This window comes from Notamacropus eugenii, chromosome 1 (genome assembly GCF_028372415.1).
Source record: "Notamacropus eugenii isolate mMacEug1 chromosome 1, mMacEug1.pri_v2, whole genome shotgun sequence".
NCBI classification, from domain to species: Eukaryota; Metazoa; Chordata; class Mammalia; order Diprotodontia; family Macropodidae; genus Notamacropus; species Notamacropus eugenii.
Genome location: NC_092872.1, coordinates 635,241,088 through 635,258,884, shown reverse-complemented (window position 1 = coordinate 635,258,884; position 17,797 = coordinate 635,241,088). Strand labels below are relative to the sequence as shown.

The following is a 17,797-nucleotide window of genomic DNA, read 5'->3' as shown; positions in this document are numbered from 1 at the left end:
AATTATTTTGTTTCAGTCTTTGTATTTCTGGCACTTAGCTTAGTGCTTGGCAATGTAGTAGGCACATGATAAGCGCTTTTTCAATTTTATTTAATTATAGCTTATGTCTAGGTCTCCATAAATGTGGGTAATAATGTCTCTAGCTTCTGTATAAACATTCAAGGTGGCAAATGCACATTGGGTACAGAGAAGACTTTATTTCACCACTCAGAAAATGAATCTGATTCAAAAGACTCATAGGAGCCCATAAAAGCAAGCATAGAAAACCTGTAGAAGATAACCTCTTAGGTTCAGATTGTATGAATGGGTAGGAGCTGAGGTTACTAGTGATATAGTCACATTGGCTTTACCAAAAGGGTCATTAACTAAATCAAGAGAGCAAATGTATGTTTTTTAATTCCTTTATTAGAAAGATCAAAAGTTGATTACAATTCCATATATAGTTTTACAAAGTTCACATGAGGGAGTAATGAAGGGATGCTACTAATATGTAGGTTTCAACCACATAGGTAACCAGTAGTTCTTAAATAAAGGGGCAATATGACAATTCAGGTAAACTGTCTTGCAGAAAGCAGAGTTCTGATAATCCCTTAGGCCCTACACTAGTACCTTGAGTTAGATTAGATTTAAGTTACTTATAGGAGCCCTAGGTATAGAGCTAGACTACCTCTGAGGTCCCTTTCATTTTAGACCTCTTATTTTACATATAAGAAAAACAAAAGTAAAAACGCTATCTCTCTGCAAGCTCACTTCCACAAAGTCAAGCTACAAATAAGGAACTCTGCCTGGCAAACCACATTAGTTATTGCTCATCATAGTACATATCTTTTCAAAGAGCCTGCTTTGAAAAATCATTCTAGAGTCTGAAACAGCAAAGGATACACATCAACAAATTCCACATGGCAAATATGGTCCATACACATTTTTTTTTTTTACAACATTGAACACAAAGGAAGAAGTTATTCAACTTGGAAACAAGCAGCACAACGGCCCACAGAACCACTTAAGTACACAACATCTAACTTGCATTTCTGCTTGGCTATTGCCAGAGGTGGTCAACAGTGTGACCAAGTACTTTGGGTGCAAGTACACAAACACAAAATATAGAAAGGTGTTGTTTTGTGATGTTGCATTATGATCTGCAACATGGCAGGGAGGGGATTGCATCAGAGGAGGATTATACCTCCAAAAGTTTGGGACTCATTTATTACCTGTACCCAGTGGGAGAGAGCAGCAATCCAAGTATGCCTTAGTGAAGGCTTGTGCTGGTCGTGGGTTTGATTTTTTTTAAAGGTAGATTTCTGAGGAGATTGTCCAGCAATATCAGCCAGGCTCACGTTCATAAGAATGATTCCTTGTTCACCCACATCAAGCTGCGTGTCTCATTCGGCTTACATTCATACTCAATGACAGAGAAGGGGCTTCCCCATTGGCAATGATCCCGTTTGTGGTAATTGTAGAACTTCACTTGCCACACAGTCTCAAAGGTCCCAATATCAGCAAACTGGGGGGAGAGACAACATAGCCATAAGAATGACAGTCTATTTCTATCAGCAGACAGCATTTTTTTTTTTTGAATAGCAAGGTTCTATGCTACCTTTCATGTACTCTGTATTCATCCCGTTTTGTAGTTAATTACGTGTTGTTTCTCAAATCAGAATGTGAGCATCTTGAGGGCAGACAATGCTTTTACACTACCACCATCTTTTTTTAGGTCCGTAGTGTGGAGCCCAGTGCCTAGCACATAATAAGTACCTTAGTACATAATAAGTACTTAATAAAGTTGACTATTACATAAAGTATAGTAAGGTCTTCTTCACTTTGTGCAAAGTTAGATTTCTGATACATAGTGTCATTGATGCATTGATATGAGGAACCTCAGAGAGTCCAGACTCCCTCCCTCCAAAGGCCTAGAAAGGAGGAAGTGATTTGCCTAAGGCTACACAGGTAGTAAGTGACAAAGGCAGAATTTGAACCCAGATTCTCTGACTCCAAAGCCAGTACTTTTCCCATTGTACTTTTCTGACTCCCAAAGTTTTGTAAAATCAAATAATTTTCATTATACCAGGAAACTTATTCTTTCAAAGGACCCCATGGCAGCTCCATTAAAAAGTTAATAATCATCTACTAATATAGCGATTTTAAGAATTGTAAAATTAATAACAATTACTTGAACACATAAAATAGAGGACAAAATCTTGCCCCAAATAGTTAGCCTTTAAATAGACAGAACTAAGCAATTTATCAAACAAATGGAAAACTGTTTCCATAGACATGAAAATGTCTTGCTAATTTATCTTACTCTTTATCTATGTATTATCTATTTTAAAATTCTAGAACTATCTATAAGAATCAGAATTTTAGAGGTAAAATTGTGCATGGTAAAGCCATTGCTTGCCTGACACTTGACTCAAGGAGACATTAAAAATATCCAAGGAAAATGTTAGAGATCCTATTCTAATTTCCTGGTATCTCTGAACTTTCGCAAGCCAGGAATACATTAAGGTTTCCCAGGGTAAATCTAAACCCTGAGATTCATTAAAGCTATTTAAGAGGTTTCTTGGGAGAAGTTGTAATGGCAGATAAGCAAATAGAGCAAAATCATTCATTTTGCTAAGTTGGTTCAACAACATGTACAGTTGATGGGAATGAAGAACCACTGACATTGGTCAAAATGGATATACTGGATACTAAGGGAGCATTCCTCAACTGGGAAGTGAATAAACAAATAATGTTAGGTGACTGTAATGGCATTCTATTTTGCCATGAGAAATGTAAGCTTCTTGAGGGCAGGGACTGTCTTTATTTCCTACACTTGAGATAATACTTGGCATATAGTAATCACTTGATAAGTGTGTGTTGACTATCATTGGCAAAAATTGCAGAATTAGAAGACCTGAAGGGGTTTTTATTTGTATTAAGTATTCACAGGGAAAAAAAATCATAGATCCATTTAAGTATCTAGGAAAAATCATTAAAGAACCCTCTAATTTATATAAGCTACTACTTCAAAGTTTATTTTGCAGAGGGTTTGTTAACAGGGTATCACAAGAGCAACTAGTATGAGAAACATTGTACCATACAATTAACCAAATATTTAAGTGCTTAATGCACATTCACTACTGTGCTGAATGCAAAACAAGAACTAAGATACCATGCTTGACTCAAGAAGCTTACAATATCCTTCCATAAAGGAAACCACATATACTTCCAAGGCAGGTAGGTAGAGTTGTCCTACATGGGATTCACTGCTACTCTTTTAGTTCAATAGGTTAGAAGAGTATAGGATACTCCACAGTCCACTCAGCAGATGCTTGAGTGCCCGATGGGTTAGACTGACCCAGCTGCAGTCCTCCTTGTGCTATTTCAAGACTTTGACATAAAGCACCAAGATCCTTGTCCTTATTTTATCCTCGACCCTCTCTCAATGTGGGGGTGGGGAGTAATCCCTTGGCAAGATCCCTAGACTTATCACTAGCCAGGAGAAATGGGCAGGAGGGTAGTCAGAGCTCTAAGACATTGCCGCCGCTAAAGAAGGAGGGATGTCAGAAGCTCTCCAAACATTTCCCCAGGATGCCTAAAACAATACCTCTGTCATTGCTCCCACCCTAGCTATAATCCATCTAATGGACTTTGGAATCAAGAATTATTTTTTCCTTTGTGAAATGTATTTTCCTTATGATTCCTAGGTTTCATTAGAACACTGAATAGAATTGCTTAAGTTTACAAAACGCTAACCACAGGTATGTAAACAGAGCCTTCCTCCCATTATATTGTCATGACTATGGAAAAACACTCAAAACACAGGAATAACCTAATCCTAGAGTTGGGGAAGGGAAGGAATGAACACATCTCACCATGTTTATGGCCAAAATGTCCATTCACATTTAGAATTGTTTATTCATTAGCAATATTATGCATTTGTTATTGCAAATTTCATCTGGACACTCCACCAAAGAGTTTCAGGGATGGACGACTTATATATTACTGACTTGGGTCTCCAGGGAAGTAGCTTAAAAATTCACTGGACTAGCAATCAGAAACTCTAGTTCAGGCTCTATCTATAGTTAGATTAATTGCACTAGGCAAATTATTTAACTTCTGTGTCTCAGCTTCCTCATCTGTAAATGGGTATAATACTGGCCTTATCTACCTTACTGAGCTGTTGAGAGGATACAATGAAGAAAGTACCATAAAAATCCTTGACAAGTAAAAAGGGCTACGTAACTATTGCTGTTCAGTCATTTCAGTCATGTTCAACTTTCCATGGCGACATATGGGGTTTTCTTGGTGAACATACTGGAATGGTTTACCATTTCCTTCTCCAGCTCATTCTACAGATGAAGAACTGAGGCAAACAGGATTAAATGATTTACCAAGGGTCACACAGCTAGTAAGCGTCCAAGGCTGGATTTACAATCAGGTCTTCCTGACTCCAGGCCCAGTCTTCTATCCAGTACCACCTAGCTGCCCCAATGTAATTGTAAGGCACTATTATTCCATGTCCCTTTTACCTTCAGTAGAGGGACTGCTTGGGAGGCACCTGTCTCCACAATTTTCATAGTTTAATCCATTAGAAAGGTTTTTGTTTGTTTGCTTTGGACTGGACATGATTTAATTGGAACTTAGGTAGAGAGTTGCTTTAAGCATTGAGAAGTTAGGTACATGCTAAGGGTTACATGGCCAGTATATGTCAGTCATAGAGCAGAAACTCAAGTCTTGCTGATTCGGACACCAGTTCTCTAACCACTACCTCTCTTAGAGGAATTATAACACAGATACCAAAGGGTCCAGAATTAAATGGAAGTTTCAAATCTCAGAAAAATGCCACATTCATTCTCAAACAATACTTTTACATCACATTCTTTTCTGATTGTGTCCCCCTGCCCTAATCCAAGCAGCTGTCCCTTGTAACAAATATTAAAAAAAAGAGGAAAAATATTTAATAAAATCAACATATTGGATGGATATAATAATATGTGCAATATTTCATACTCAATCTCTATTGTTATAAATAAAGGAAGGAGGTGCATTTTCTTGTCTTTCTCAAGATCCAGTTTGGCCTATAATGATAAATTACAGTTTTTAGTTTAATTTACATTACTGTACTCATGTGTGTATTGTTTTGCTGGTACTGTTTAGTTCACCCTGAAACAGTTCACATAAGTCTTCCTATGTTTCTCTGAATTCTTCATATTCAATGATTTTTATGGTGCAGCAGTATTTTATAAAATTTAATATCACAATCTGTTTAGCCATTTCTCTATAGATAAGTACCTTTGTTTCCAGTTCTTTTCTACCATGAAAAGTGCTGGTAGAAATATTTTGGTGTACCTAGTATCTTTCTTTCTGTTTTTAACTCCTTTGATTTATATTTTTAATAAATCAATCTCTGAGTCAAAGGGTATAAACATTTCTGCCACTTAAAAACAATGCTATATTGCTTTCTGGAATGGTTGGTCCAATTTGTAGCTCCACCATAGGAATGAATATTTAGATATGAATTAGAATGTATGACCACCTCAGGAGACTTTATGTACTATGACCAAGAAAGTGATCAACACAAAAACCCAAAGTTGCCAGGATGTTGTTGGTACAGTCAACTCTCTATTAACCTGTAATAAGATATTGGAGTGGTTTGCCATTTCCTTCTCCAGATCATTCTATAGATGAGGAACTGAGGCAAACAGGATTAAGTGACTTGCCCAGGGTCACACAACCAGTACATGTCAGGACTATTAGGAGGAAGGGTCTAGGATTTGTATTTTAAAGACTCCAGATCCTGCTTCATTCATACTCTTAATTCAAGATCAAAATGCCAAGTAGCTTGCTTTGATCATGAGCTGTCCAACCTTCTTGCTTAGGGATGGTGTTTGTGTGTTTGTGTGTGTGTGTGTGTGTGTGTGTGTACACACACACATATATATATATACATATATGTACATGTACATATAGATGTAAGGGGAAAGAACTTAATCTATACAAGAGTCTGCCAATTAATCTCCTTTTAATGATGGATATTGTAAGTTATTATCTACAGTCATTTAAGACACTAGCCTAATATTTCACACAGGAAGAACAAAGTAGATGAAGAATGCTGGTTTCCTAGACTATGATATGCAGTTATATCAAAGTCCATTCAGTTAGACTATAAGAACTCTATCTTAGAAAGGCACTGAAATTAGATAATGAGTTTGGCTCATAATGGAATAGGAGGAAGAGACCAGGCCGGCTTATCTTTGGGAAACTGCATAGCAATTTCAATTTTCCCAAGCTTCTACTTATTTGATTCTGAACCTAACAAAAGTCAAATAAAATGGGCATTTCTATGTACATAGAACAGAAAAGGTACATGAAACATACATCTCTATTATGTATAGTTTGACTCTCTTTTAGAGTACATAGTAAATTCAACAAATAGCTTTCAAAGCTATCCCCTGCTTATCTGTGTTTCTTTTCATATATTCTCTGTGTTAAAAAAGAATACCTCAATGACTGACTCTCTCAACACTATTATTTTTGAAGAATCAAAATTTTGGGTAACCCAAAAGACAATGAAGACTATTTGGGGAGAGGTTTAGACCTATAATTTCATTGGTCTAGGTAATTCCTAATGAGGAAAGTCCCTTTACCAATGTAGATAGCTATTCTGCAACTTCTAATCTTAGAGAACTGCTGCAGGGCACTGAGAGCTTATAAGAATCACAGAGAGTCACACAGCGCACATGTGTAACAGGCAGAATTTGATTGCAGACCATCCTGTCTCAGAATTCTGCCTGTTTTCCTGCTCTGTGACATCATTGCCCAGAGAGGTAAATGCCAAGTAGCGTTGGTTTTAGGATATTGGCAATGATACCTTGTGCAAGAGGCATAAAAGACACTATTCAACAATGTGTAAGACTGTGAAAGGGGGGCTATTTTTATAGTGTTAGCAAGGGATAACATGCACAACCTAAATGCTACATATTTTGAGACTTAGCCCTGTGAATCCTTTAGCCTTTAGGTCCTTTACAAAACTATGTGGTCTTTGGGAAGTTGGGAAGATCCTGAATTTGATCTCAGATATATCCCAGCTGTATGACCCTGGATAAGTGATTTAATCTCTCTCTGCCTCAGTTTCCTCAACTATAAAATAGGGTTAATAATAGCACCTACCTATTCTTCTGTGGTCCAAATGAGATAATATTCATAAACAGTGCCTAGCATATGAGTAGGCACTTAATAGGTGTTTTTCTTCTCTCCTTTTGCAAAGCATTTGTGTAATGGTATTGTTTTCCTAAGAAGCTGAATAATTAATTTTCTTTTAAATTACCACGCGAACTCAAAAATTCCTTGGGCCTCCTGAAATTTCTACTAACATTTAAGACATTTCTACAATATAATCAATATCCTACAATATAACCTTTTGCTTGTAACAAGCACATATCTTACTGAGTTCTACGATTTATTTTTCTCTTTGTAGCAGAGGGACTCTTTCAGTTGTTTTTCTTGGACTTCGAAATGAGCCCTCTGTATACTAGCTCATCTTGTCAAGGAGGCAGCCTGGAACTACACTAAGTAGTTGGGAGAAACAGTACTAAAATATTGCTTATCCCAGATAATATTCAAGGAGGCAGTAGACATGATTGTAAAAATGTTATTTAGATTATGATGGCCATATATTATCAATTCATCCAATACCAATGATGTGTCAATTATATATATATATAATATATGTATATATGTATGTATGTATACATATGTATCTGAATATGAAGCCCTAAGTGAGTTATAGACAATTAAAAGAAGGTTCATTTCATAGAACTTAAAATCTAGCAGGCACAGGGATATAATACACATAAACATACAATACTATGCAATAAATGGATAATTGCAATGTTGACTATATAAACAGAGAGGGTTCAAGGTGCTATGTGATGGGATTGAAAAAGAATCAAGGGAAGGTTTCCTGGAGGAGATGCCATCTGGCTTGGTTTTGCAGACCATGTTAGGTTTCAAAAGTTAGAGGTGGCAGGGGGAGGAGATTACAGACAAAGGGAATAACATAACATATTGTTCATCTTTAATTTTGAAGAGGACCAATGACCTCACAGGGTGATGTCTTGACTTGAGCATGAAGTGGATTTAAGTGAGGCAGGGTTGCACAAAGTTGTCAGGCTCACTCTGTCTTTCAGAGTCATCAAAGTCCAGTGGCAGGACAAAGTCAAGATGACTGGCAATGGCCCAGGATGCTATAGATGACCTTGGCATCTTCAATGTCTGACCAAGCTCTAAGTGTTCCATAATACCTACTTCAACTACTTTCATGGCCACTGGAATATATCGTTCTCATTTGCCCATTCTACCAGGGAAGTCTTTACGTGGTTGAGGTAGACATCCTCTTAACTCCTTTCTGATAGATTTGAGGCCTGTGGGTTACTCTCAAGCTGGTTTAGCCTATCTGCTGAGATGGATTTACTAGCGTATGGCCACTGCACATGCTATAGCTTTTTGGAACCACAGGTGAGTTGAGTGCCAGGTGGACACCAAGCCCTCACACCAGAGGTGCCAATCCTCCCTGAACACAGCATACATAAGCAAAGGCACTGAAGTGGAAGAGTTCCAGATGAATAGTGAGAGGAGAGTAAGTTGTTTGGCTAGAGTGTAACATATGTTGAAAGGGGGTGTATAACAGGTTGGAAAAATAGGGTGGCATCTAGTTGTTGAGGGCCTTGAATATTAGGGTTATAAATTTAGAGTTTTGTTTCATAGGTAAAAATGAACCACTGAAGAATTTTGAACAGAAGAATGATCTGAACTGTGCAAAGGGAAAATTAATCTGGGAACAATGTGAAAGGGGGGAGGGGGAGATGGGGAAGAGAATGGAAGAAGAAGCCAGTTAGAAGCTGTTGCCTTAGACTAGGCAGATGGTTTAAAAAAAAAAAAAAGGCCTGTGCTAACAAGGAGAGGATAATGACAACAGAAGGGCAGAGATTTCAGAAAGCAAAGTTTACCAAAGGCATTTACCATTTTTAAGACATTACTATTAAGTCAAATTTCGACTTCACCCCAAGCAACTAAATCTGAAAGTTAGCACCATGACATGGGTGACTAAAATAGAAAGCTGATCACAGTAACACCAACACTTAGAGTCGCAAGATCTGAGAAGTTTGAGGGTGTTTCTATTTTGATTTTACTTCCATTTTATTGGGGCGATTGAATGTCACTGAGGGAAATAGTCTCCAGATATGCAGAAGTATATGCTTTTTGGGGGGATTCCTTGATCTTTATTTATTTTTTTAAATTTTCCATCGGCCTTCTTCCCTCTAGTCATTCTTTTGCAGTTTTAATTCCAGGCCTTCTGAATTCACTAAGAAATTTAATAAGTCTCATTTTTCCTTCCTAACCCTTTTATACAACCAATGAAGAACAGATGGTATCCTGAGAAGTTGACATTCTTTTCGAAGGAAGCCTGAGTATCTTTCATTGCCTTAATTCTCCATACCACTTCCCCCAAGCCTGCCTAGCCTTTCAAAGGGAGCAAACCCAGGAATGTGTTGTTGGTTCATCATACACATGCAGTGCAACAGGAAGAACATGGGATCTGGAGTCAGATAACACATGTTTACATCTGGAGTCTGATATTTACTAGCTCTGTGAGTCTGAGCAAATCACTTAACCGCTCTGGGCCTCAACTTTCTCATCTTTAAAATGGACTGAGTGGGCAATCTTTTTACCTTTAGATTCTATTTCAAAGATTATTTTCCAAGGAAAATAATATTTTCTCCCTAAGCCTCAATGTTGTTTAATTTTAGGCTCCTTTTGCTTGAATCTCCCATTCATCTGAATTTCCCAGACAAGGGAGAAACTTATCGTAACTTGTATCAAAATATGGAACGAAATGAAGATTTTTTTGTTGTTAGTAACTAGGCAAGTCATGACTAATATTAGATAGCTACTGCTAAGTTTCTATAGACATATTGCTGTTGTTCAGTTGTGTCCTACTCTTTGTGACCCCATGTGGGCTTTTCTTAGCAAAGATACTGGAGTGGTTTGTCATTTCCTTCTCCAATGGATTAGAGCAAACAGAAGTTAAATGACTTACTTAAGGGCATACAACTAGTGAGTGTCTGAGGCCAGGTTGAACTCAGGTCTTTCTGACTCTAGGCCCAGCATTCTATCCACTAAGCCACCTTATACCTAACAATAAAAAGTTACTCTTAAGGTACCCACTAGCATTAGGAATCAGAAGACCTGAGTTCTGGTTGTGGTTACAATGACAACAACTATTAATTAAGGATATAGTGGTATATGTATTGTGTCTAAAATTGATTTACTCTCAGTAATTATTAAGCAAGTATAAATATCAATACAAATGAGGTTACTATGAGGTTGGCATAGCTTAGGGCATAAGACCCTAGCCTTAGAATTGGGAAGACAGGTTCAAATTCTACCTTAGATACTTGCTTTGTGGCCCTGAGCAAGTCACCTCATCTCTTTGGACCTCAGTTTCCTCAGATATAAAATGAGGAAAAAGGATTCAATGACTTCTTTCCAGCTCTAAAATTTGGATCTTATATATTTTCTCATGAATATTTAATTTAAAGATAGACTTTTTTAGACCTACTATCAGGGTTAGTCTTGACCTAGATGAATCAAAGCAGGAGAAAAGAAATACATTTCACTCGTCGTAATGGAGGCATATACCTTTTGGTTTTATTTTTGATTGTTTCCTTTGGCACCTACAGGAATCAGGTTTGTACAAAACCAAGAGTCTTTCAGCCTTCCCTCTCTTGCTCAAGTAATGGCCCTTAATTCTCCAACTCCTCTGTATTCCCATTCCCAGTGTATTTGGACTTTGTATATGTTTCCCAGGAGAAATATGCTAGTGATTCTATTTCATTTCCTCTCTTCTCCTTCCCTTCTTTCATATCTTCCCCTCTCCCATGCCCCAGAAAAAAAAATAAAACAACACACCATGCACACAGCTCCACTAGACTTACAGGCATGGTGATCTGGATGGGTTGTCGCTCCCCACTTTTTGTCGGGGCCACGCCTTCTGTGTCATATATTCCAGTGTAAACAACTCGGTCCCCATCGGGCTCTTTGGATTTCAGTTCTAATGGGACAAGCACACCACCAATGGAGATGTCTCTGCAAAAGATGAGAGAGAATCACATGCAGTAGGAAGTAGGTTCACCTCCTATACCTTGGAATAGAGCAGAATTCCCAATCAGGTTTGGAACTACGTCAAAACAGATTAGGCATTTACAATGGTGATAAGGGAATAGCAAAGAGAAAAGATCACTGGCCCAGATATCAGGATATATGGGTTCTAGTCCAAGATTTACCACTATTACAAACTGAATCAAGACAACTTACTTGACCAACTGAGCCTCAGTGTCCTCAGAGATTGTTTCAGATCAGAGGTTCTTAACCTGGATTTTTTTTTTTAAAAATTCAATAGCTATCTCAATACAAATTATTTCCCTCTGTAATTTTACTTATTTAATTTTATGCATTGTTATAATTTAAAATCATTATTCTAAGGGGGTCATAGAACTCAGCAGGCAGCCTAAGGGATCCATGACACACACAAAAGTTCAGAACCTTTGGACTAGAGGATCTCTAAAGTGCCATCCAGCTCTCATCTTAGAATTTATTGGATACCAACAGACCTACGTACCCTCAATTCCTTCCTTTCAGGTCTATCACAGTAGTAGGAATTCCTTTAGGAATTGGAGGTATTGTTAAAATGGAAGTTTTATAAAAACAATGTGTGACCAAAAAAGCTACATGAGAGTATAACTACCTCTCTTCTTCAAGGAGGTGGGACACTATGTGTATTAAAAAATGCATATGATGTTCAATTTGGTTGATATGTTGGTTAATTTTGTTGAATTATCCTTCCCCCTTTATTATAAGTGAAGGCTCTCTATAAAGGGGAGGGAAGAGTTATATATTGATAAGTACAGGTGATATAAAATTTTTTAATACAAGTGTTAACTAGTAGGGCAACATATCATTGCTATAATACATAAAGGGTCACAAAGCACTTATAGAATTTAGAGTTCATGAGACCTTAGAGATCTAGTCCAACTTTGTTTCCTGTAGCAGCTAGGTGACACCGTAGATGGAGTGCTGGATCTGAAGTCAGGAAGATGTGAGTTCAAATGTGGTCTCAGCAACCAAGTCATTTTGACCATTATAAATATCCAGATTAACTGCAAAGGACTTGTTAAGGAAGGTACTTTCCGCATCCAGAGAAAGAACTGATACATAGAAGTATGCACAGAATGACTGTAAATACACACACATATTTGTGTCTAATGGCAGCCATCTTTAAGGTGGGGGAGGAAAGAAAAAATGATTAAAAAAGAAATTTACATGATTATTTTACATTTAAAAGGAATAGCAAGTTGTACATAATAGAGTTGCAGTTTCATGTGCAATCATCTTTTTTTATTCTACTGTTATGGAAATGCTTATTTTATTTCATAAATTTAAAAAATTAAAAAAAACATATAGTCTCAGATACTTACTAGCTGTGTGACTCTGGTCAAGTCATTTAAGCTGTCTGCCTAAAATGCTTCCTCAACTGTAAAATATCACAGGAATGTTGTGAAGATCAAATGAGATAAAGTGTTTAAAGATCTTTATAAATGCTAGCTATTATTATTATTATTAAGGTTTAGAGAGGTGAAAAAAGACAAGACAATTCTGTTTTTAGGTGGGACAGAGAGGGAGAAGCAGAAAGGAAAAGGAAAGATCTACAGTATATTTGACAGAGTATTAGGTATTTCCAACTCCAAGGGCCTGCAGATGATAAAATCAGAGCACCTGAGGCAGTTGCCTCAGTCATTTCTTTGGTCAGTTCTACAAAGGATCCTCAGCCAAAGAAAGGTCCTGGAACCCTTTCACACAAGACTGTTTTAGTACTCTGAAGCCTAGTTCTTCACCAGCTCACTTGTACCAAAAAGGCGTTTCCCTTACCCTTACCCCCAGGATTTCCTCCCAATGGACAGGGAAGGGCTACACCTCTTTGCCCAACACTGTCATCCCAACCAGAAACTTGTCATCCCAACCAGAAGCCTCTGAAAAGGATTATCATGTGGCTGAGGAGAAGGGATTATGGGGAAACAGGAACACAGGCACAAAAGGTATACCCTTTTGCTACCAGGAGCCTGGATTGAAGTTGAGTCTTATTAGGATGGTGGCTGGAGTCCCAAGAGTTTAAACCATAGATATTACCAGGATGAAAACAAGAACTCAGAAGATAAAGGAAAATAAAGAAAAACAATAGGTTGAGGCCTGAGCTGGAGAGAGCCTTGGCTAAATTGGAGGAGGGGCACTTTTGCCTGTTTCTTATCCCCCAGAATGAGGACTGCTTCCCAGTCTTAGTCATCTCCCCCTCGTTTCATCCCCAACAATGGGGTATGAGATGACATGCTGCAGGGAGGGGGGAACTTTGGAACCTCACGGTCCCCTCTCCTCCCCCCGCCCCTTAATAATCTTTCTCTAGCCTCTCTGAGCAGCATAGGACCAGGAATGTTGCAGCAGACTCCTCTCCCCCAGATTACTTAGGCAGCGAGTTTTCTTCACCTTGCTGATTACTCCTTTGGGACACAGTAGCACAGATACCCAGGGAAGAGAAGTGGGAAAGGGATGGTGGGGCGACTGGGAAAGCTGTCTCCCTTTCAGGCTGCAGCAGATTTAGAAAAACCTGCTTTAGCTACGGCGACAGTGAAGACGGAAAAATAGCAATTAAGGAACAAAATGGGGAGAGGGGAGCTTAGTCAGCTAATTTCGAGGAAAGCGTGGGGGAAAGAGGAGAGAGGATTCTGGAAAGATATTAACTGCACTCGGAGTGGCAGAGATTTGAGCCGTACCCACCCATTCGCCCAGCTAGTCTCGGGCTTCACTGGCACTGCCCTCCCTTAGGTCTCTGGCCAGATACGTGACTCACTTCACTTGGAGAGTGGTGGGCTTGATCTTCACTTCCACCTTGTAAGAGGAACCAGTGAGAAGCTTGATGGTCCGATTCTGACCGAAGCGTTGCCCGTCCACTTTGAAGAAGACCGGACCATCGTTAGGCTGGATCCGGAGAGCGATGGAGAGGCGCACGAGGCTTGGGAGGTCCCCCATGGCTGAGCACCAAGGCTTGGGGATGCTGGCGTGGGGGCGGGCGGGGGAGAGAGGTGGCTGCGGCCCAGGAGCAAGACCGTGGTGGGCGGAGAGGAAACGGAGGGAGGGGAAGGAGAAGAGACTGCAACTCGCTAGCTAGGAGCCCGCGTTGATCCTGGTTTTGAAGGTTCGCCTCGCCCAAAGCAGCGAGGAGGCCAATCCGACAGACCACCCCTCGTCCAGATGTTTATGCTCCATTCCACCAAGACCCTCAAAAGCAGCGGTCAGCGGACTGCAGAACGGGTCAAATGGCAGCCAGGGTGGAGAGAGTTAAACCTGATTACCGCACCATAATCCCCTTCCTAGGGGGAGGGAGAAAAGGCAAGACAAACTCCTCCCTCTTCCAAATAGCCTCCCCAGCTAGCGGAGATAGAACTCTCCTCCTTCCTTTCCCCTCCCCCCAGTTTCCCTTCTTTCTCCTCCCCTTCTCCCCATCCTCTCCATCCTCCTGAGCAAAGGAAGGGGGATGCTGAGGCTAAAAATGCCTCCAAATGATTGGGACTAATGGGATGGGCCCCGGAGAAGCTGAAGTACGCCTTGGTCAGGCACCAAATTTTGTTTACACGGGAATATGATCCCTACCTAGCCCGAATGCCTCATGAGAAAGAACATAGGATGCTTCAGAGTAGGGGAATTGTTTGTTCCTGTGTGTAGACGTGAGGCAGGAAACAGGAAGGAAACCTCTAGCCCCTGACTTATGCTTGAGGAAAGATGGATGATTCCCTAAAGCTTCAGAATGATGACTGATAAATAGAGCAAGCTGTGAGGCCTTCAGCTAACATAGATTACAATCTAGATGTCGTTGGGAAAGGGACCTGTGTGCACAGAAAGCTTAGTTTTAACACATTAACTTCTGTCAAAATGAGATAATGATAAAAACAACGGAGACCTAAACACTCATTTGTATGAATGGGGTATATTTTATCAAAAGGGGATTGGGAGTTTTTTTTAGTCTATGTACACACAGATTGGCATTGAGGCTTTTTGTAAGATCAGTGTATGTCTGGTGATTAGATCATTCTTGGTCTTCATTTAAATGCAAAAAAGAAGCAAATACCTTATCTTTGTTATCTGAATACTATCTCACTGTTACAACATCCTCTATCTTGCTGGCATTTTAGTTGAAGGTGTGGTACATCCAAGAAAGTTCTTAATATTTTCTAGGAACAAAAGTCAAGTAACATCAATTTGTGCATTTCCCCCTTTGATATATTACTAGCTTCCCCAAAATCATATTAACATTTCCATCTTTTTTTTGAGGATTAGCTATAAATTCTTCAGAAAGAATCTAACATCTATTTGTGCCATATAAGGGCAAAAAGAGGAATGTGCAAAGGGTGTTAATTGTAGTATTGGTTGTATAGTGGCAATGAAAAATTTTACTTTTATTGTCAAAATGGATTATTGCTTCTTGCTAGTGTATGTCAGTTGAAGACTGATTATTTCAGAAGAAAAAGAAAAGTCATATAGTTAAGCTATTATTTGGTAGCGGCTACCAATGGCCAAAAAGCGAACACCTGTTTCAGCACCATCCAGGTGGACAGTTACTGGGAAATATTGCTTGCACCTGTGTAATGACATCACCTGTGAAGGATGACATTACAGATTAAAATCTGGAAGTGACCTTAGAGGTCATCAAGGTCAGTTCCTTTATTTCACAGATAGAATAATGAAGTCCAGAGATGTTAAATGACTTGCCCAAGGTCACACAAATAATAAGCTGAACTGGGATTCACTAAATTGGGAGCCAATATTCTTTTTCACTCTATCATGAATTGCTGCTTGTGGTAGCAGCAATAGCTTTACTCTTGTCTCTGTACAAGTTAGGATAGCTTTTCCTTAAAAGTTGTTGAGACTGTCCTCAAGACTTGGTTTGGGGGACCAAAGGCTTAAGCTGTTGATGTCACTTATTAACTACATAAACTCCAAACAGCCATAAGAACCTCCAGGCATGGCTTTGATGGTGGATTACAATGGGCAAGTCAGGCCAGGAAGTTTTGCTTAGTTGAATCAACTCAAGATATCTTCAATACTCATCTTTGTTGATTATCCTGCTATAGCTAGGTAAATTTCCTTTTATTAATCATCAAATAACCTATGAGTGTTTAATTTTGTTCCAATATTCAACCTAAACTACCAAGGGACTGGCCTGAGTTGGGTTCCAATCTCAACACTACAATCTCTTTAGAACTAAGGAAACCTCTAATTTCTTTAAAATATTTGGTTGCTTCTTTAAGGATTATAGTCTCATTTTACAAATAAGCTTTCACAAAGAAAGGTGAAAAAGTTCACTTGGCATTTATAATAGGTTTACAATCATACTAAATTAGATTCTCTGGTGATTAAGACAGGTGTAACCTGAAACATCCTTTCTCCTCTCCGTGGATTCAACTCCCTGCTTATCCATATTGTTCCTATCTTTTAAAGAGTTTGTTAAATCCTAACTTCTCTATGAAGACTTCTAAGACAATGCCAGCCTGGTGATCTTTCCAATCTCTGAGTTCCCACAATGGTTTTACACAATTGAAATGTCTTTTGTATTGTTACTTAATAGTTGTGCATTATTTTATGTCTCCAATAATATTATAAATATCATATTTCCCTCACAGCACTTATCAATATGGGGGCACATAACTGGTACATATTCAACTCATACTTGGTTGGTTGATTAGGCACTTTTTAGAAGTCATTAACTCATAATGATATTTGGATTTGTTAGTTTGCTGAACAAGAAATTTATAAAATAGTACCCTAAAAATCTGCAAGAATAAAGACAACATTCTAATTTACAATCAGGATATGACTGACAAGTGAAGAGATTTGGACTATGTCTTATCAGCTATGATCATACCTGGTTTGCTGGGGGCTCTTTGCTATGTAATCCAAGGCCAGATGAGCCTTTTCAATAACCTCTGGCTTTGTGCCAAGGGTTTTTTTTTTTTTTTGCCAGGTCTATGGCTTTCTGAGTAATAAAGAAGGAAAAAAATATGACCATGGAAAATCATTATCTGGATGTTACCTTTATCTTCATTTTCCCCCTGTGAGAGTACCCGTGTACACTCTCTCTCTGCCTGTCTCTCTGTCTATGTCTATCTTTTTGTTTCTGTCTCTGTCTCTCTGTCTCTGTCTTTCTGTCTCTCTCTCTGTCTCACACACACACACACACACACACACACACACACGCAATATAATCACAGCCTCTTCTCTGACTAACAAAAGATTCTTCAGGGATATTAAATCTTGGGATACAGTGAAACAATATCCTATGACTATGGCTTAGCTACATGTTCTTTCAGTATTAATAAATTTGCTTGTCATAATCAACATTACATTCACATTTTCTGTTCCTTAATATTTTCAGAAAATATTAACCTGGTAATCATGGGATTGCTAATCCTGACAATTGGGGAATGACTAGATAGAAGAATGGAATATAATAGAAAGTTAGGTGGCAGAGAGAAAAAACAGGATCAAAGAAAAAATTCACCTAAAATCAAGCATGGGGACTGACAAGGAACACATACGTTCCAATATTTTATAAAAAGTAGATGCTTAAATGTTTGTTAGATTGAATTTATTGGATTGAATCTAGAGAGATTTTAAAAAAGCCAACTCAGAAGAAAGGTTAGTAGGA

General features: G+C 38.7%; 1 protein-coding gene across 2 annotated transcripts; it reads right to left on the bottom strand.

Moving 5' to 3' along the window:
* Positions 1–385: 385 nt before the first annotated feature.
* Positions 386–14,536, bottom strand: CNRIP1 (cannabinoid receptor interacting protein 1). Of its 2 annotated transcripts, none has more exons than XM_072635370.1 (3): positions 13,946–14,536; positions 10,983–11,133; positions 386–1,504 (listed from the first exon to the last, which is right to left on the bottom strand). In XM_072635370.1, exons 1-3 carry the CDS (start codon positions 14,122–14,124, stop codon positions 1,340–1,342), a joined length of 495 nt encoding a protein of 164 aa, XP_072491471.1. In that variant the 5' UTR covers positions 14,125–14,536; the 3' UTR covers positions 386–1,339. The 2 variants fall into 2 exon arrangements, with proteins under 2 accessions (XP_072491471.1, XP_072491472.1); XM_072635371.1 differs by having other exon boundaries at positions 13,978–14,529.
* Between the last annotated feature and the right edge of the window lie 3,261 nt (positions 14,537–17,797).

Coding starts and splice junctions, on each gene's coding strand:
- CNRIP1 (XM_072635370.1), bottom strand. CDS start 14,124: ATGGGGGACCTCCCAAGCCTCGTGCGCCTCTCCATCGCTCTCCGGATC. Junction 11,134..13,945: donor CCCACCACTCTCCAAGTGAA/GTGAGTCACGTA, acceptor CATCTTTTGCAG/AGACATCTCCATTGGTGGTG. Junction 1,505..10,982: donor CCATCCAGATCACCATGCCT/GTAAGTCTAGTG, acceptor CTCTCCCCCCAG/TTTGCTGATATTGGGACCTT.